The sequence below is a fragment of the Nelumbo nucifera genome, chromosome 1 (assembly GCF_055504915.1).
Source record: "Nelumbo nucifera cultivar China Antique chromosome 1, China Antique-T2T, whole genome shotgun sequence".
In the NCBI taxonomy this organism is placed as follows: domain Eukaryota; kingdom Viridiplantae; phylum Streptophyta; class Magnoliopsida; order Proteales; family Nelumbonaceae; genus Nelumbo; species Nelumbo nucifera.
Window position 1 is genome coordinate 26179300 of NC_142649.1, and position 16526 is coordinate 26195825.

At 38.7% G+C, this 16526-nt stretch overlaps 1 protein-coding gene across 7 annotated transcripts; it reads left to right on the forward strand.

The window, feature by feature from the left end:
- The first annotated feature begins 4158 nt into the window (after window positions 1-4158).
- On the forward strand, window positions 4159-16187 carry LOC104609631 (uncharacterized). Of its 7 annotated transcripts, XM_088902259.1 has the most exons (14): window positions 4159-4249; window positions 4340-4397; window positions 4507-5606; window positions 5725-5814; window positions 5905-5962; window positions 6072-6171; window positions 6290-6378; window positions 6469-6526; window positions 6636-6706; window positions 13492-13554; window positions 13638-13676; window positions 14005-14111; window positions 15150-15306; window positions 16000-16187. In XM_088902259.1, the coding sequence occupies exons 7-13, from the start codon at window positions 6304-6306 to the stop codon at window positions 15235-15237; spliced, it is 501 nt and encodes a 166-aa protein (XP_088758385.1). In that variant the 5' UTR covers window positions 4159-4249; window positions 4340-4397; window positions 4507-5606; window positions 5725-5814; window positions 5905-5962; window positions 6072-6171; window positions 6290-6303; the 3' UTR covers window positions 15238-15306; window positions 16000-16187. The 7 variants fall into 7 exon arrangements, 1 of the variants encoding a protein (XP_088758385.1); XR_016084694.1 differs by lacking the exons at window positions 4159-4249; window positions 4340-4397; window positions 4507-5606; ... (4 more) ...; window positions 15150-15306; window positions 16000-16187 and adding exons at window positions 6788-7797; window positions 7916-8153; window positions 8263-8341; ... (3 more) ...; window positions 9890-9969; window positions 10051-10530 and having other exon boundaries at window positions 6475-6526; window positions 14005-14039; XR_016084696.1 differs by lacking the exons at window positions 4159-4249; window positions 4340-4397; window positions 4507-5606; ... (4 more) ...; window positions 15150-15306; window positions 16000-16187 and adding exons at window positions 6788-7797; window positions 7916-8153; window positions 8263-8341; ... (3 more) ...; window positions 9890-9969; window positions 10051-10530 and having other exon boundaries at window positions 6475-6526; window positions 14005-14039.
- The last annotated feature ends 339 nt before the right edge of the window (window positions 16188-16526 follow it).

The following is a 16526-nucleotide window of genomic DNA, read 5'->3' on the forward strand; positions in this document are numbered from 1 at the left end:
GGGCTGTGAAGGGGTGGGATCCGGGTCCGGTCTAGGTAGAAGCACTCCCGAGTTGATCATTAATTGGGACAAAACCTTAGACCCAAAACCGTCCATTTTAACATAAAATTTAGGTTGAAACAAAAACATAGGTTTAAAACTGAACTAATTAAGCTAAAAAACACCACTTTTCTTATTTATATCTTAAACTAAAATTTAAAGTTTAATCATATATCGTTAATAAAATTGATAGAAAAATAATAAGTTACTTATATGTTAAAGCGTCAGACACCTTTATTTATCTATCTATCTATCAGACTCGACACTTTAAACCTATGATAAGAGAGAAACAGTTATAAAACAAAGGAAATAATATATATGGTTAACAAAATAATCGGTTTTGGGAATGAATCGATTCGGGAGGGGCGAGGACCGGAACCGACCCAATTATTTATTTCCGAAAAATCAGGGAGCCAGATCCTTTGTAAATGGTTCGGTCGATTCGGGTCAGCCGGGTAGATCTGAACCATTGACAACTCCTTGAAGAACATGATCGACGATAGCGATTTTGCTGCAGCAATGTTGGTATCCCTTTTCCTTCTCCCTTCGGACCTGTACTTCGAGGTAAGGGCCTTTCAAAACCACACTCGATGTTCGTAGCTATGTTATTGGGGCATAAGATTTTGTCCTGCGATGTTCGTTCTGGATTTTCACTAATTAATATATTTTGCAAATGCAATTTCTGCCTTGTCATTGCAGGAACGTTCTAATGGATTCGGATTGTCAACTGCCGTATCAGAATGAATGCCATTGGGTAAGCCACCATTGGTTATATATGTTGGTACTTTTTACAAGGGCTTCTCTTGCTTTATTGCCGTTTTTTGTGGTTGTAACATCTTTTAATTTTCTAATACTCCCCTTGGCTTCTACAGGCATCGCCACTTCCATGAGATGGCGTCAATGGAGCAGATTCAAAAGTTCAAATTGGAGCAGTAGTTCGCTGAGGCCTTGCATACGCTGGAATCCAGAATAAGCCACTCTAACCGTCTTCTTCTATATTCACTTGTATATTATTTCTCGTCCACCTGTTCCTGATTAGATATTCTTGATAGGTGAAGGGTGTGAGCGCAAAGGAGACTCGGAAGCGATACGGATGCAGAAGCTGTACAAGTATTCGCTTTTTGTACAATGTCTGGATACCTAAATTATATCCTTTTTGGAAGACAAGGTTTGTCGGTCGTGGCAGTGGCTATAATATCCTTGGGTCTTATGGGTGCAAGCACGGAAGAATGGTCGACTTGCAGGCAAGCTCTCACGGCTTTACTCTGAGGAAGCTGGTCCAATGTTTCGTGTAAGCTTCTCAACTCTCCACTTCATTCTGTATCCTCTTTCGGGTGTATGGCTTTCTAATTCGCTCTGGTTAAATGCGTAGTTTTGGACACCTCGAGGCGTTGCTATTTCTGGGGAGGTCATTCCGACTATATTGCGCCATACTATTGTTTCTGCTTTCCGTTAATAATGTAAGTATATCTGTCACATCCCTTGGTTAATGGACTTCTATTTTCTTTTAATTCTTTCTGATAAGTGACTGACTATTTCTCATCATGCTTTGACTGGTGGCTCGACCGGAAATTGGCCACCATTCAAGATAGGGCTGTCAACGGTTGGGATCCGTGTCCGGTCTTGGTAGAAGCACTCCCGAGTAGATCATTCATTGGGACAAAACGTTAGACCCAAAACCGTCAATTTTAACTTAGAATTTAGGTTGAAACAAAAACATAGGTTTAAAACCGAACAATTTAAGCTAAAAAACACAACTTTTCTTATTTATATCGCAAACTAAAATTTAAACTTTAAACATATATCGTTAATAAAATTGATAGAAAAATACTAAGATACTTATATGTTAAAACGTCAGACACTTTTTTTTATCTATCTATCATTCAGACTCGACACTTTAAACCTACGATAAGAGAGAAACTGTATGAAAACGAAGGAAATAATATATATGGTTAACAAAATAAGCGGTTTTTGGAATGAATCGATTCGGGAGGGGCGAGTAGCAGAACCGACCCAATTATTTATTTCTGCAAAATCAAGGAGCCGGATCCTTTATAAATGGTTTGGTCGATTCGGGCCAGCCGGGTAGACCTGAACCGTTGACAGCCCCTTCAAGAACAAGAACAACGATAGCGATTGTGTTGCAGCAAGGTTGGTATCCCTTTTCCTTCTCCCTTCGGACCTGTAATTCGAGGTAAGGACCATTCAAAACCACACTCGATGTTCGTAGCTATGTTATTGGGGCATAAGATTTTGTCCTGCGATGTTCGTTCTGTATTTTCACTAATTAATAAATTCTGCTAATTCAATTTCTGCCTTGTCATTGCAGGAACGTTCTAGTGGGTTCGGATTGTCAACTGCCGTATCAGAATGATTGCCATAGGGTAAGCACCATTGGTTATATCTGTTGGTACTTTTTATAAGGGCTTATCTTGCTTTATTGTCGTTTTTTGTGGTTGTAACATCATTTAATTTTCTAACACTCCCCTTGGCTTGTACTGGCATCGCCACTTCCATGAGATTGCGTCACTGGAGTAGATTCAAATGTTCGAATTGGAGCATTAGTCCGCCGAGGCCTTCCATTTGCTGGAGTACAGAATAAGCCACTCTAACCATCTTCTTCTATATTGACTTGTATATTATTTCTCGTCCACCTGTTCTTGATTAGATATTTTTGACAGGTGAAGGGCGTGAGCGCAAAGGAGACTCGGAAGCGATGCGGATGCGGAAGCAGTACAGGTATGCGTTTTTTGTACAATGTCTGCATACCTAAATTATATCATTTTTGGAAGACAAGGTTTGTCGGTCGTGGCAGTGGCTATAATATCCTTGGTTCTTATGGGTGCAGGCACAAAGAATGCTCGACTTGCAGGCAATCTCTCACTGCTTTACTATGAGGAAGCTGGTCCAATCTTCCGTGTAAGCATCTCAACTCTCCATTTCATTCTGTGTCCTCTTCTGTATGGCTTTCTAATTCGCTCTGGTTAAATGCATTGTTTTCCTCAAGGCGTTGCTACTTTTGGGGAGGGCATTCCAACTATATCGCGCCATACTATTGTTTCCGCTTTCCGTTAATAATGTAAGTATATCTGACAGATCCCTTTTTTAAAGGACTTCCATTTTCTTTTAATTCCTTCGGATAAGTGACTGACTATTTCTCGTCCTGTTTTGACTGATGGCTCGGCCGGAAATTGGCCGCCATTCAATATTGGGCTGTGAATGGGTGGGATCCGGGTCCGGTCTAGGTAGAAGCACTCCCGAGTTGATCATTAATTGGGACAAAACCTTAGACCCAAAACCGTCCATTTTAACATAAAATTTAGGTTGAAACAAAGACATAGGTTTAAAACCGAACCATTTAAGCTAAAAAACACAACTTTTTTTATTTATATTTTAAACTAAAATTTAAAGTTTAATCATATATCGTTAATAAAATTGATAGAAAAATATTAAGTTACGTTTATGTAAAAATGTCAGACACCTTTATTTATCTATTTATCTATCAGACTCGATACTTTAAACCTCTGATAAGAGAGAAATTGTTACAAAACGAAGGAAATAATATATATGGTTAACAAAATAATCGGTTTTGGGAATGAATCGATTTGGGAGGGGCGAGTACTGGAACCGACCCAATTATTTATTTCTGCAAAATCAAGGAGCCGGATCCTTTATGAATGGTTTGGTCGATTCGGGCCAGCCGGGTAGACCTGAACCGTTGACAGCCCCTTCAAGAACAAGAACAACGATAGCGATTGTGCTGCAGCAAGATTGGTATCCCTTTTCCTTCTCCCTTCGGACCTGTACTTCGAGGTAAGGACCATTCAAAACCACACTCGATGTTCGTAGCTATGTTATCGGGGCATAAGATTTTGTCCTGCGATGTTCGTTCTGTATTTTCACTAATTAATAAATTCTGCTAATGCAATTTCTGCCTTGTCATTGCAGGAACGTTCTAATGGGTTCGGATTGTCAACTGCCGTATCAGAATGACTACCATAGGGTAAGCACCATTGGTTATATCTGTTGGTACTTTTTATAAGGGCTTCTCTTGCTTTATTGTCGTTTTTTGTGGTTGTAACATCTTTTAATTTTCTAATACTCCCCTTGGCTTCTACAGGCATCGCCAGTTCCATGAGATTGCGTCACTGGAGCTGATTCAAATGTTCGAATTGGAGCATTAGTCCGCCGAGGCCTTCCATATGCTGGAGTACAGAATAAGCCACTCTAACCATCTTCTTCTATATTGACTTGTATACTATTTCTCGTCCACCTGTTCCTGATTAGATATTTTTGACAGGTGAAGGGCGTGAGCGCAAAGGAGACTCGGAAGCGATGCGGATGCGGAAGCAGTACAGGTATGCATTTTTTGTACAATGTCTGCATACCTAAATTATATCATTTTTGGAAGACAAGGTTTGTTGGTCGTGGCAGTGGCTATAATATCCTTGGGTCTTATGGGTGCAGGCACAGAGAATGCTCGAATCCTCGGGGCGTTCCTATTGTTTCCGCTATTCTTTCATGGTGTTTGGCTTTCTAATTCGCTCTGGTTAAATGCGTAGTTTTGGACTCCTCTGGTTAAATGCGTAGGGAGGGCATTCAGACTATATCGCGCCATACTATTGTTTCCGCTTTCCGTTGATAATATAAGTATATCTGACACATCCCTTGTTTAAAGGACTTCCATTTTCTTTTAATTCCTTCGGATAAGTGGTGACTATTTCTCGACCTGCTTTGACTGGTAGCTCGAACAGAAATTGGCCGCCATTCAAGATAGGGCTGTCAACGGGTGGGATCCTGGTCTGGTTTTGGTAGAAGCACTCCCGAATAGATAATTAATTGGGACAAAACCTTAGACCAAAAACCATCCATTTTAACGTAAAATTTAGGTTGAAAAAAAAACCTAGGTTTAAAACCGAACCATTTAAGCTAAAAAACACCATTTTTCTTATTTATATCGCAAACTAAAATTTAAACTTTAAACATATATTGTTAATAAAATTGATAGAAAAATACTAAGATACTTATATGTTAAAACGTCAGACACTTTTATTTATCTATCTATCTATCTGACTTGACACTTTAAACCTACGATAAGAGAGAAACTGTAAGAAAACGAAGGAAATAATATATATGGTTAACAAAATAATCAGATTTTGGAATAATCGATTCGGGAGGGGCGAGTACCGGAACCGACCCAATTATTTATTTCTGCAAAATCAAGGAGCCGGATCTTTTATAAATGGTTTGGTCGATTCGGGCCAGCCGGGTAGACCTGAACCGTTGACAGCCCCTTCAAGAACAAGAAAACGATAGCAATTGTGCTGCAGCAAGGTTGGTATCCCTTTTCCTTCTCCCTTCGGACCTGTACTTCGAGGTAAGGACCATTCAAAACCACACTCGATGTTCGTAGCTATGTTATTGGGGCATAAGATTTTGTCTTGCGATGTTCGTTCTGTATTTTCACTAATTAATAAATTCTGCTAATGCAATTTCTACCTTGTCATTGTAGGAACGTTCTAGTGGGTTTGGATTGTCAACTGCCGTATCAGAATGACTGCCATAGGGTAAGCCACCATTGGTTATATCTGTTGGTACTTTTTAAATGGGCTTCTCTTGCTTTATTGTCGTTTTTTGTTGTTGTAACATCCTTTAATTTTCTAATACTCCCCTTGGCTTCTACAGGCATCGCCACTTCCATGAGATTGCGTCACTGGAGCAGATTCAAATGTTCGAATTGAAGCATTAGTCCGCCGAGGCCTTCCATACGCTGGAGTACAGAATAAGCCACTCTAACCATCTTCTTCTATATTGACTTGTATATTATTTCTTGTCCACTTGTTCCTGATTAGATAAGTTTGACAGGTGAAGGGCGTGAGCGCAAAGGAGACTCAGAAGCGATACGGATGTGGATGCTGTACAGGTAGGCGTTTTTTGTACAATGTCAGCATACCTAAATTATATCATTTTTGGAAAACAAGGTTTGTCAATCGTGGCAGTGGTTATAATATCCTTGGGTCTTATGGGTGCAGGCACGGAGAATGCTCGACTTGTAGGCAAGTTCTCATGGCTTTACTTTGAGGAAGCTGGTCCAATCTTTCTTGAAAGCTTCTCAACTCTCAACTTCATAGGGTAAGCCACCATTGGTTATATCTGTTGGTACTTTTTATAAGGGCTTCTCTTGCTTTATTGTCGTTTTTTGTGGTTGTAACATATTTTAATTTTCTAATACTCCCCTTGGCTTCTACAGGCATCGCCACTTCCATGAGATTGCGTCGCTGGAGCAGATTCAAATGTTTGAATTGGAGCATTAGTCTGCCGAGGCCTTCCATAGCTGGAGTACCGAATAAGCCACTCTAACTTTCTTCTTCTATATCGACTTGTATACTATTTCTCGTCCACCTGTTCCTGATTAGATATTTTTGACAGGTGAAGGGCGTGAGCGCAAAGGAGACTTGGAAGCGATGCGGATGCGGAAGCAGTACAGGTATGCATTTTTTGTACAATGTCTGCATACCTAAATAATATCATTTTTGGAAGACAAGGTTTGTCGGTCGTTGCAGTGGCTATAATATCCTTGGGTCTTATGGGTGCAGGCACAGAGAATGCTCGACTTGCTGGCAATCTCTCACGGCATTACTATGAGGAAGCTGGTCCAATCTTCCGTGTAAGCATGTCAACTCTCCATTTCATTCTGTGTCCTCTTCTGGGTGTATGGCTTTCTAATTCGCTCTGGTTAAATGCGTAGTTTTGGACTCCTCGAGGCGTTGTTACTTTTGGGGAGGGCTTTCCGACTATATCGCGCCATACTATTGTTTCCCCTTTCCGTTAATAATGTAAGTATATCTGACACATCCCTTGCTTAAAGGACTTCTATTTTCTTTTAATTCCTTCAGATAAGTGACTAACTATTTCTCTTCCTATTTTGACTGGTGGCTCGACCGGAAATTGGCCGCCATTCAAGATAGGGCTGTCAACGGGTGGGATCTGGGTCTGGTCTAGGTAGAAGCACTCCCGAGTAGATCATTAATTGGAATGAAACGTTAGACCCAAAACCGTCAATTTTAACTTAAAATTTACGTTGAAACAAAAACATAGGTTTAAAGCCGATCCATTTAAGCTAAAAAACACCACTTTTCTTATTTAAATCGCAAACTAAAATTTAAAGTTTAACCATATATCGTTAATAAAATTGATAGAAAAATACTAAATTACTTATATGTTAAAACATCAGACACCTTTATTTATCTATCTATCTATGAGACTCGACACTTTAAACCTATGATAAGAGAGAAACTGTAAGAAAACGAAGGAAGTAATATATATGGTTAACAAAATAATCGGTTTTGGGCGTGAATCGATTTGGGAGGGGCGAGTACCGGAACCGACCCAATTATTTATTTCCTCATAATCATGGAACCAGATCCTTTATAAATGGTTGGGTCAATTCGGTCCACCCAGGTAGACCTGAACCGTTGACAGCCCCATCAAGAACATGAACAATGATAGCGATTATGTTGCAGCGAGGTTGGTATCCCTTTTCCTTCTCCCTTCGGACCTGTAATTAGAGGTAAGGGCTTTCAAAACCGCACTCGATGTTCGTACCTTTGTTATTGAGGCATAAGATTTTGTCCTGCAAAGTTGGTTTGGTTTTTCACAAATTAATAAATTCTGCTAATGCAATTTCTGCCTTGTCATTGCAGGAACGTTCTAATGGGTTCGGATTGTCAACTGCTGTATCAGAATGAATGCCATAGGGTAAGCCACCATAGGTTATATCTGTTGGTACTTTTTATAAGGTCTTCTCTTGCTTTATTGCCATTTTTTGTGGTTGTAACATCTTTTAATTTTCTAATACTCCCCTTGTCTTCTATAGGCATCGCCACTTCCATGAGATTGCGTCATTGAAGCAGATTCAAACGTTCGAATTGGAGCAGTAGTCTGCAGAGGCCTTGCATACGCTGGAGTCCAGAATAAGCCACTCTAACCCTCTTCTTCTATATTCCCTTGTAAACTATTTCTCGTCCACCTGTTCCTGGTTAGATATTCTTAACAGGTGATGGGCGTGAGTGCAAAGGAGACTCGGAGGTGATGCGGATGCGGAAGCTGTACAGGTATTCGTTTTCTGTACAATATCTGCATACCTAAATTATATCATTTTTGGAAGACAAGGTCTGTCGGTCGTGGCAGTGACTTTAATATCCATGGGTCTTATGGGTGCAGACACGGATAATGCTCGACTTGCAGGCAAGCTCTGCAAGCTCTCACGGCTTTACTATGAGGAAGCCGTCCAATCTTCCGTGTAAACTTGTCAACTCTCCACTTCATTTTGTGTCCTCTTCTGGGTGTATGGCTTTCTAATTCGCTCTGGTTAAATGCGTAGTTTTGGACTCCTCGAGGCGTTGCTACTTTTGGGGAGGGCATTCCGACTATATCGCGCCATACTATTGTTTCTGCTTTCCGTTAATAATGTAAGTATATCTGACACATCCCTTGTTTAAAGGACTTCCATTTTCTTTTAATTCCTTCGGATAAGTGACTGACTATTTCTCGTCCTGCTTTGACTGGTGGCCCGACCGGAAATTGGCGGCCATTCAAGATAGGGCTGTCAACGGGTGGGATCCGGGTCCGGTCTAGGTAGAAGCACTCCCGAGTAGATCATTAATTGGGACAAAACCTTAGACCCAAAACTGTCCATTTTAACTTAAAATTTAGGTTGAAACAAAAACATAGGTTTAAAACCGAACCATTTATGCTAAAAAACACCACTTTTCTTTTTTAAATCGCAAACTAAAATTTAAACTTTAATCATATATCGTTAATAAAATAAATAGAAAAATACTAAGTTACTTATATGTTAGAACGTCAGACACCTTTATTTATCTATCTATCTATCAGACCCGACACTTTAAACCTATGATAAGAGAGAAACTGTAAGAAAACAAAGGAAATAATATATATATATGGTTAACAAAATAATCGGTTTTGGGCATGAGTCGATTCGGGAGGGGCGAGTACCGGAACCGACCCAATTATTTATTTCAACATAATCATGGAGCCGGATTCTTTATAAATGGTTGGGTCGATTCGGGCCTGCCGGGTAGACCTGAACCGTTGACAGCCCCTTCAAGAGCATGAACGATGATAGCGATTGTGCTGCAGCAAGGTTGGTATCCCTTTGCCTTCTCCCTTCGGACCTGTACTTCGAGGTAAGGACCTTTCAAAACCGCACTCGATGTTAGTACCTTTGTTATTGAGGCATAAGATTTTGTCCTGCGAAGTTGGTTTTGGATTTTCACGAATTAATAAATTCTGCTAATGCAATTTCTGCCTTGTCATTGCAAGAACGTTCTAATGGGTTCGGATTGTCAACTGTCGTATCAGAATGACTGTCATAGGGTAAGCCACCATTGGTTATATCTGTTGGAACTTTTTATAAGGGCTTCTCTTGCTTTATTCCCGTTTTTTGTGGTTGTAACATATTTTACCCTTTGCTTCTACAGGCATCGCCACTTCCATGAGATTGCGTCACTGGAGCAGATTCAAATGTTCGAATTGGAGCAGTAGTCCGCCGAGGCCTTGCATACGCTGGAGTCCAGAATAAGCCACTCTGACCCTCTTCTTCTTAATTCACTTGTAAACTATTTCTCGTCCACCTGTTGCTGATTAGATATTCTTGACAGGTGAAGGGCGTGAGCGCAAAGGAGACTCGGAAGCGATACGGATGCAGAAGCTGTACAGGTATGCGTTTTTTGTACAATGTCTGCATACCTAAATTATATCATTTTTGGAAGACAAGGTCTGTCGGTCGTGGCAGTGGCTATAATATTCTTGGGTCTTATGGGTGCAGGCACGGAGAATGCTCGACTTGCAGGCAAGCTCTGCAAGGTCTCACGGGTTTACTATGAGGAAGTTGGTCCAATCTTCCGTGTAAGCTTCTCTACTCTCCACTTCATTCTGTGTCCTCTTTTGGGTGTATGGCTTTCTAATTCGCTCTGGTTAAATGTGTAGTTTTGGACTCCTCGAGGCGTTGCTACTTTTGGGGAGGGCATTTCGACTATATCGCGCCATACTATTGTTTGGGTTTGGACCTCCCCAATTCCACTTGATGGTGCTGAGTAAACTCTAGCCAGGCTCAAGCCCACCCTTGATCCATTACCCCTAATCAAGCCCGAGCCCAACATAGTCTAGCCCTCTTTGTAACCCAACCCATCAAAGACCTAACTATTCATCCTTTGCATGTTTAGCCACAAATTCTATCAAGGCCTGATATACCATTGCCTTCAGCCCAACCGAAAGTGTTCGTAAGAAGAAGAGGGGACACCTTTTCTCTAGAGGAAGATCAGCAAATTAGTTGAAGGTCATGTTGTAGTTACACAATGATTACTTGGGTTTGGACTTCCCCAACTTCACTTGATGGTGAATTGGTGATGAGTAATCCAACGGCAAGTTCCGAGGCTAGGTCAGATCTCCCTCGTTTGTTTGCCATAGGTATGAGTAGAAGTTGCTGATAACTATTTCTGATGTATACTTTGTGAAGAAAAGTAGAGGACACTGAAAGGTTTCAGCAAGAGAGAAGGAGAGAGAAGAAGAAAAGAGAGTGATGAAGCCAGAATTGAATGGATCTGGCCGCCAACCCCTCTTTGAATTATATACTTAAAATAAAATAATGAAAGATTACAAGAATGCCCTTAGTAGGGTGGCTACTTTAAGTAGCTGAACAGTCACAACTTAAAAACATAAACTAATGGTAATGGGCCTAAAGCCCAATAACTTCCTAACTTAACAACTTAAAAATAAAAAATAAATGACTGGGCCCAATAACTTGAAATCAGCCCAACTCAACAGTATGTAACCAGGGTGACTTTCTAGATGTTGTATACAGGCATCAAAGCAAATAGAATCAACAAGCACAGTTGGGAAACCTTGCACTTCTTTGTCCTTGATGCCTTTTCAACTATGCAACAAACATGCAGAGGAGGCACTCTCAATCTCCCCCTTCTATTAATAAGAGGCTCAAATGGGGAGGCAAAAGAAGATAAAAGGGGGGAGTGCGGAGGACAAATGTTTTGAGGGACAAGATCCAACACACATATCCTTTGCAAATGAAGTAGAAGGCAGGAAAGAGCATTGTAAGGAAGTTTAAACTGTATCTCAAACTGGGTGAAATCAAACTTTGGGGAAATAAGCAAATTTTGATAGGGTCTACCGATGATTGACTGAGAAAATTAAGTAATGACCTTGTTTGGAGCAATAGAGAAGAGGAATGTAGGCGGTGGTGAGGGTGCTTTGAATGCTTTGATCTAAAAAGCTCCAAAAGTTCAGAGGGAACAAAGGAGGCTGAATTGGACCTTGAATAATGGCAGATGATGTTCAATGAGTGCCCATTCTACTTCAAAACACTCTAGATGATGTTCAATGGGTGTTAACAACAATTTATGAACTTACAGCCCTTGAAGAAGATGCCTCCTTTGGTGGTCCTTCACAACAAAGAAATACCTGCGAAATTCAAAAATAGCATCAGTATTACATATAAATTGGCTTAATGACAACGGATTTTTAGTTATAGTTTGGACAATGAACACATTCTTTAAAGAGTAGCATTTGGAGTTAGTAGAGATAGAAGATGAGCCAACATCATAATATCAAAACCTGATCCATTGCCCATTTTACTTAGTCGTTGCTAGAGTATTCAATGAAGTGTTTAAAGTTGTTGAGATGGTGAATAGAACCTGAGTCTGGATACCAATTGGGATCCAGACCATCAGAACCACTAGAGGTTCCAGTGTGGAAATCTGGAGTAGAGGAGAGGATTCACTATGATAATAAACACCAAACTGTTTATAGCACTGAAGTTCTCCATGATTGGGTTAACTGCAGACTTGACAGATAATGGGACTTTTCCTGTTGTTGGTGTTAGGGTGTTGTTGCTACAACAATCCCTGCCTTGTCCTTGACCACCACATCCATGATCCGTAGCGCAACTGGGTTGGTTGAACTGATATGGGTTTGGATTGTTGCAAGGAGCAGCATTGGCTATATCAACCACAGTCATAACTGGATCTGTAGCAGGTTGGGCATGTTGGTCAAGCCACTCCTCGTGGTTTTGAAAAAACCATCCACTGATAGGGATGAATTATTGGAATGAGTAGCAAGGGAAATCACTAGGGACTCGTATTCAGAACTGAGTCCAGCAAGGATTTAAAGGATGAAATCACTTGTAGAAACTGGTTCTGCAACTGCTGCAAGATTGTTGGCAATGGAGTTCACTTTGTGAACATAATCTGTAATCGACAGTGCACCTTTCATATGATCAGGAGTTGGCATTGAAGTTGTAAAACTCTGGATCTGAATTGGGTTGCAAATGAATTGGTCAGTGATAGGGATGAGTTATTGGAATGAGTAAAAAGGGAAATCACTAGGGACTCGTATTCAGAGCTGAGTCCAGCAAGGATTTAAGGGATGAAATCACTTGTAGAAACTGGTTCTGCAACTGATGCAAGATTGTTGGCAATGGAGTTCACTTTGTGAACATAATCTGTAATCGACAGTGCACCTTTCATATGATCTGGAGTTGGCATTGAAGTTGTAAAACTCTGGATCTGAATTGGGTTGCAAATGAATTGGTCAGTGATGCCCATACTTCTGTCGATGTGGCTAGAGGAAGGAGACTGAGTTATTACTGTTTGGTATTGGTGCTCTGAGATACATATAAGATAAAATCAAACACAAGACAATCTGAAGGGAGGGGCTCAAACATATGAGACCTCAAAAACAATTGTATTATATAGATGTTCAGTTACAAGAGTTCTACATACAATTGAACAAGTATAACAATGTTTTGTGATAAGTAACAACAAGATAAGGGAAGATAGGGCTCTCTTGAGACTGATGAACAATTGTATCACATAGATCTTGTTGTGTGATGTCATGAGACCCGCCAACAATTAGCAACTGTGTGATGTCATGATCTTTAGCTAAGACAGAGACCCAAAGGGGAGCCTAGGTGTGCTGCTCAAGTTTTTATTAAAGGTTTTATACTTTTCCATGTTAACTATGTATAAGAAAAAAATTAAGCAAATTAAATACATGCAGATATACATATGTAGGTAAATCCATTTGTACCCAGATACAGTACATATGTTTGAACATCCCTGTACAATTGGTGGGCCTCTTTAAGATAGGCATATATAGCCAAAGTGGTTACCTATGCCAATTGTCTTAACTCTTAACCGTCTTGCCTGGATTGGTACTTGAATTCTTGAGATGATTGGAATAACAATAATAACTAAGGGGTTATAATGGAGATGGAAAATCCATTCTGTTTTTTATGCTGAAGTCCAATAATGTGTGTGCGTATCAGGTTTATTAGATTTACTGTCTGGTTAGTTTTTTGATTCAGGATATTTGGTTTACTAAATCTTTTTTGCTATTCTATGCTCATTTGTGCAGCCAAGTTCTGAAGTATTTGATCATGATTCTCCAACTAAGAACTTACGGAGAGTTGGTGCACAGGTATGATTTATGTATATAATGCAGCTCCTGCCACATTCATCATTTGTTCAATTGGTGATTATTCATTCTCTTATGATTTGCAGCCTCCATCTGGGAACCATTTGAATAATGATAGATCTGCGGTAAGTCTCACAATGACATTTGTGATAATAGATGATGTATTTGGTCAAGTTCTACATAGCATTGAGATGGAAACTTGCAATATAATCGTTGTAGTTTAATTATTATGGGAATCATCAGGTTCAGTTATTGAAATTGATATAGTTAGAAATGCTCATCTTCTACTGCTGTCCATGGTGATGTTATTTCATACATCATTAATTGACTTCCCCATCGTGTATGGCCATTTTTGTCTAGGATAATATGAGTTCTTTAATCTTATATGGTTTAATTTGTATTTCTCCTTAGAAGGTTTTCTCATAGGAAATGTTGTTATTCTTGTTTATATAGGTGAGGAGACAGTCCTACATTGAATTGGAGATCTTTAAAAATAGATGGAAGAAGGCAGTGGAGGAGGATCAATGTTGGATTGAACCTTTTCAAACACCAGAAAAGCAGTAAGCAGTAGGTAGTCCTGGTTTATTGGATCTTCATAAATCCTACAGAGTGCAATGTCGGTCAAAACCAATATACATAATTTTGCATAGTACAAGCATGCGTCAAGCAACATTAAAAATACAAGTACAGCTGACAGAAAAGCAAGGTGGTGATATATACAGGGCTCAAGAACGGAGCATTTGTGTATCAAAAAACAGCGAAATACCAAACATTTGTTTCTCCTATCCAAGTTTGACCTGAGTTAAAATGTTTTCTCATATCTAATGTAATGTATTATTGTAATCCTTGTAATTATATCACATTCTTTGCAATAATAAAATGCAATTTGGCTTTGCAAGTGGCAAGAAATCGTAACTGGTTTTTCCGATGGCCATTCATAAATCATTTAAGAGAATTTTAATAGCAGAATAAATGCAAAGTTTATTGCAGGGAGAATTTGATGTCTTGGACCAAATCCAGAAATAGAAAATACTTAAAAGGAATTTCCTTTGGAATTAATTGGGGAGAAGCTATAATGGCCCTTGGAAAGTCGGAACAATAACCCTGTAGCTTCCATTACAAGTCAAGATTAATAACATTTCAGTATAAACAAAATTACAAGATGTTAATGAAGGGGTAGGTGATGATATCATTGTTTCTTCATCGAGTAGGATGTAAACCAAGGGAAATGATTGCTTATTTGAAAATTGAAATGGACACGTTATCTTCCTGGGGTGGCAATTATTGAGCCAAAAGATTGATTCTTTGGCTCAGTTTGGAAGGAGTACAAATACAAATACACAGAGAGCAAAACCTTGTATTTTGTATTATTTTGTATGTATTCGCACTGCACATATTTGTATTTGTACTCTTTCCAAACTGAGCTTTTACATTTTATTTTTCTTTGCTTTCTTCCCCTCTTGAGTTGGTTGTCTGGTTCCATTTTATACCTCCGCACCAAATTATTGTGGACTTCATTATGGTGTAGAAGTATGCAACTGCAAATAATTTGAATACAGATTCTGGTTTACTGTTGTTGGTAGTTTGTCTTATTTCAGTGAGCGGGTTGCAAAAGTGAACCGGAATTGCACAATTTCACTTCTTCGATTTCATCTCCTAGACGAACAAGCTGCACAATTTCACTAAAGTAGAGAACAAAAAGTGGAAGAGCACTGCACATTTATGGATCAACAACAGAAAAAATATAGAAAATAGGTGATAATGAAATTTTTAATGTATATAAACCTGTTTTTTATTTGGATAAATATGGGAATCTTGATTCAGATAAACAATTTCTAATGAGAACCCATTCCAGCCATGTAAGTGCAGGATCATTGGAGGAGAATTTATACCATACAAGGAATATTCTTGTGTTTGTCCCTTGAGTTAATTCGTTATTTTGTCAGCAGTACTGAATAATTAATTATAAATAAAGCAAGTAATTGTAATAAATGATAGGACTTCTTTTTCTAATTATTACAAGTAAGAAATTTTAATTGTTTTGTCTGGAAATTGTATTGTAACATTGTAGTTCATTTAAGTTTTTAATTGAATACCCATTCATGTACAAATATCTTTGTAGTATCTTTTGGTTAAACAGTGGTATTGGTTCATATCATTTTTCACTATCATTTGGTTTTAATAATATTCTATAGCTTTTTTATTCTCTATCTCCTTGTAAAATCTGAAAGTATAATTCTTTTTCATTCCTTATTCAGGTCTTTATACCATATTTGTTGGAGGCATTGAAATCTGAACAATTTATCATCTTGTTATTTGGGTGTTGGCACCATTTTACTTAAACATGTGCTTTGATAGTTTATTTATGCCCTTTTATTGTTAACTTTTGATAGCTTTTGTATGGTTTTGATGCAAATTTATTTATTATTGTTTTCATCCTTTGTGCAGGTATTCATCTTCGTTGGATTTTGAGAGAAGTTTTTGTAAATCAAGTTTTTTGAATTTTGAGAATTGATGATGGAAATTGTATTAAAGAGTTTATCAATTTGAAACTAAGATGTATTTGTGATTCAAATATTTTGAATGGAGAATGGACTTTTAAATTTTATTTATAATTGATGTTTTGATTTTTTGTATTTTATTTTAATTTAGATGAATGTAGAGAAAACAGGTTATTTGAATCAAATTAAAAATAATTATAGATTACATAAAAAAAATATAGAATTAGCGGTAATCACAGCTACCACTATATATAACCTTCGCAAAAAAATCAAAGAGAATTTGTGGTAGTCATGACTATTGCTAAAAAAAATGCGCCAAGAAAAGTGCACCAAACTTATAGCGGCAGTCAATTCTTCCCTTTACTGGGACTACTGCTAAAGATAAAATTGTCACTTGGAAGTTGGTCTTTAGTGGAAGCTTACGACTACCGCCAAATGCCCTAATTTTAGCAGGCCAAATTGGCCATGAATCGG

Coding starts and splice junctions, on each gene's coding strand:
- LOC104609631 (XM_088902259.1), top strand. CDS start 6,304: ATGAGATTGCGTCGCTGGAGCAGATTCAAATGTTTGAATTGGAGCATT. Junction 6,379..6,468: donor CGAGGCCTTCCATAGCTGGA/GTACCGAATAAG, acceptor TATTTTTGACAG/GTGAAGGGCGTGAGCGCAAA. Junction 6,527..6,635: donor CGGATGCGGAAGCAGTACAG/GTATGCATTTTT, acceptor TTATGGGTGCAG/GCACAGAGAATGCTCGACTT.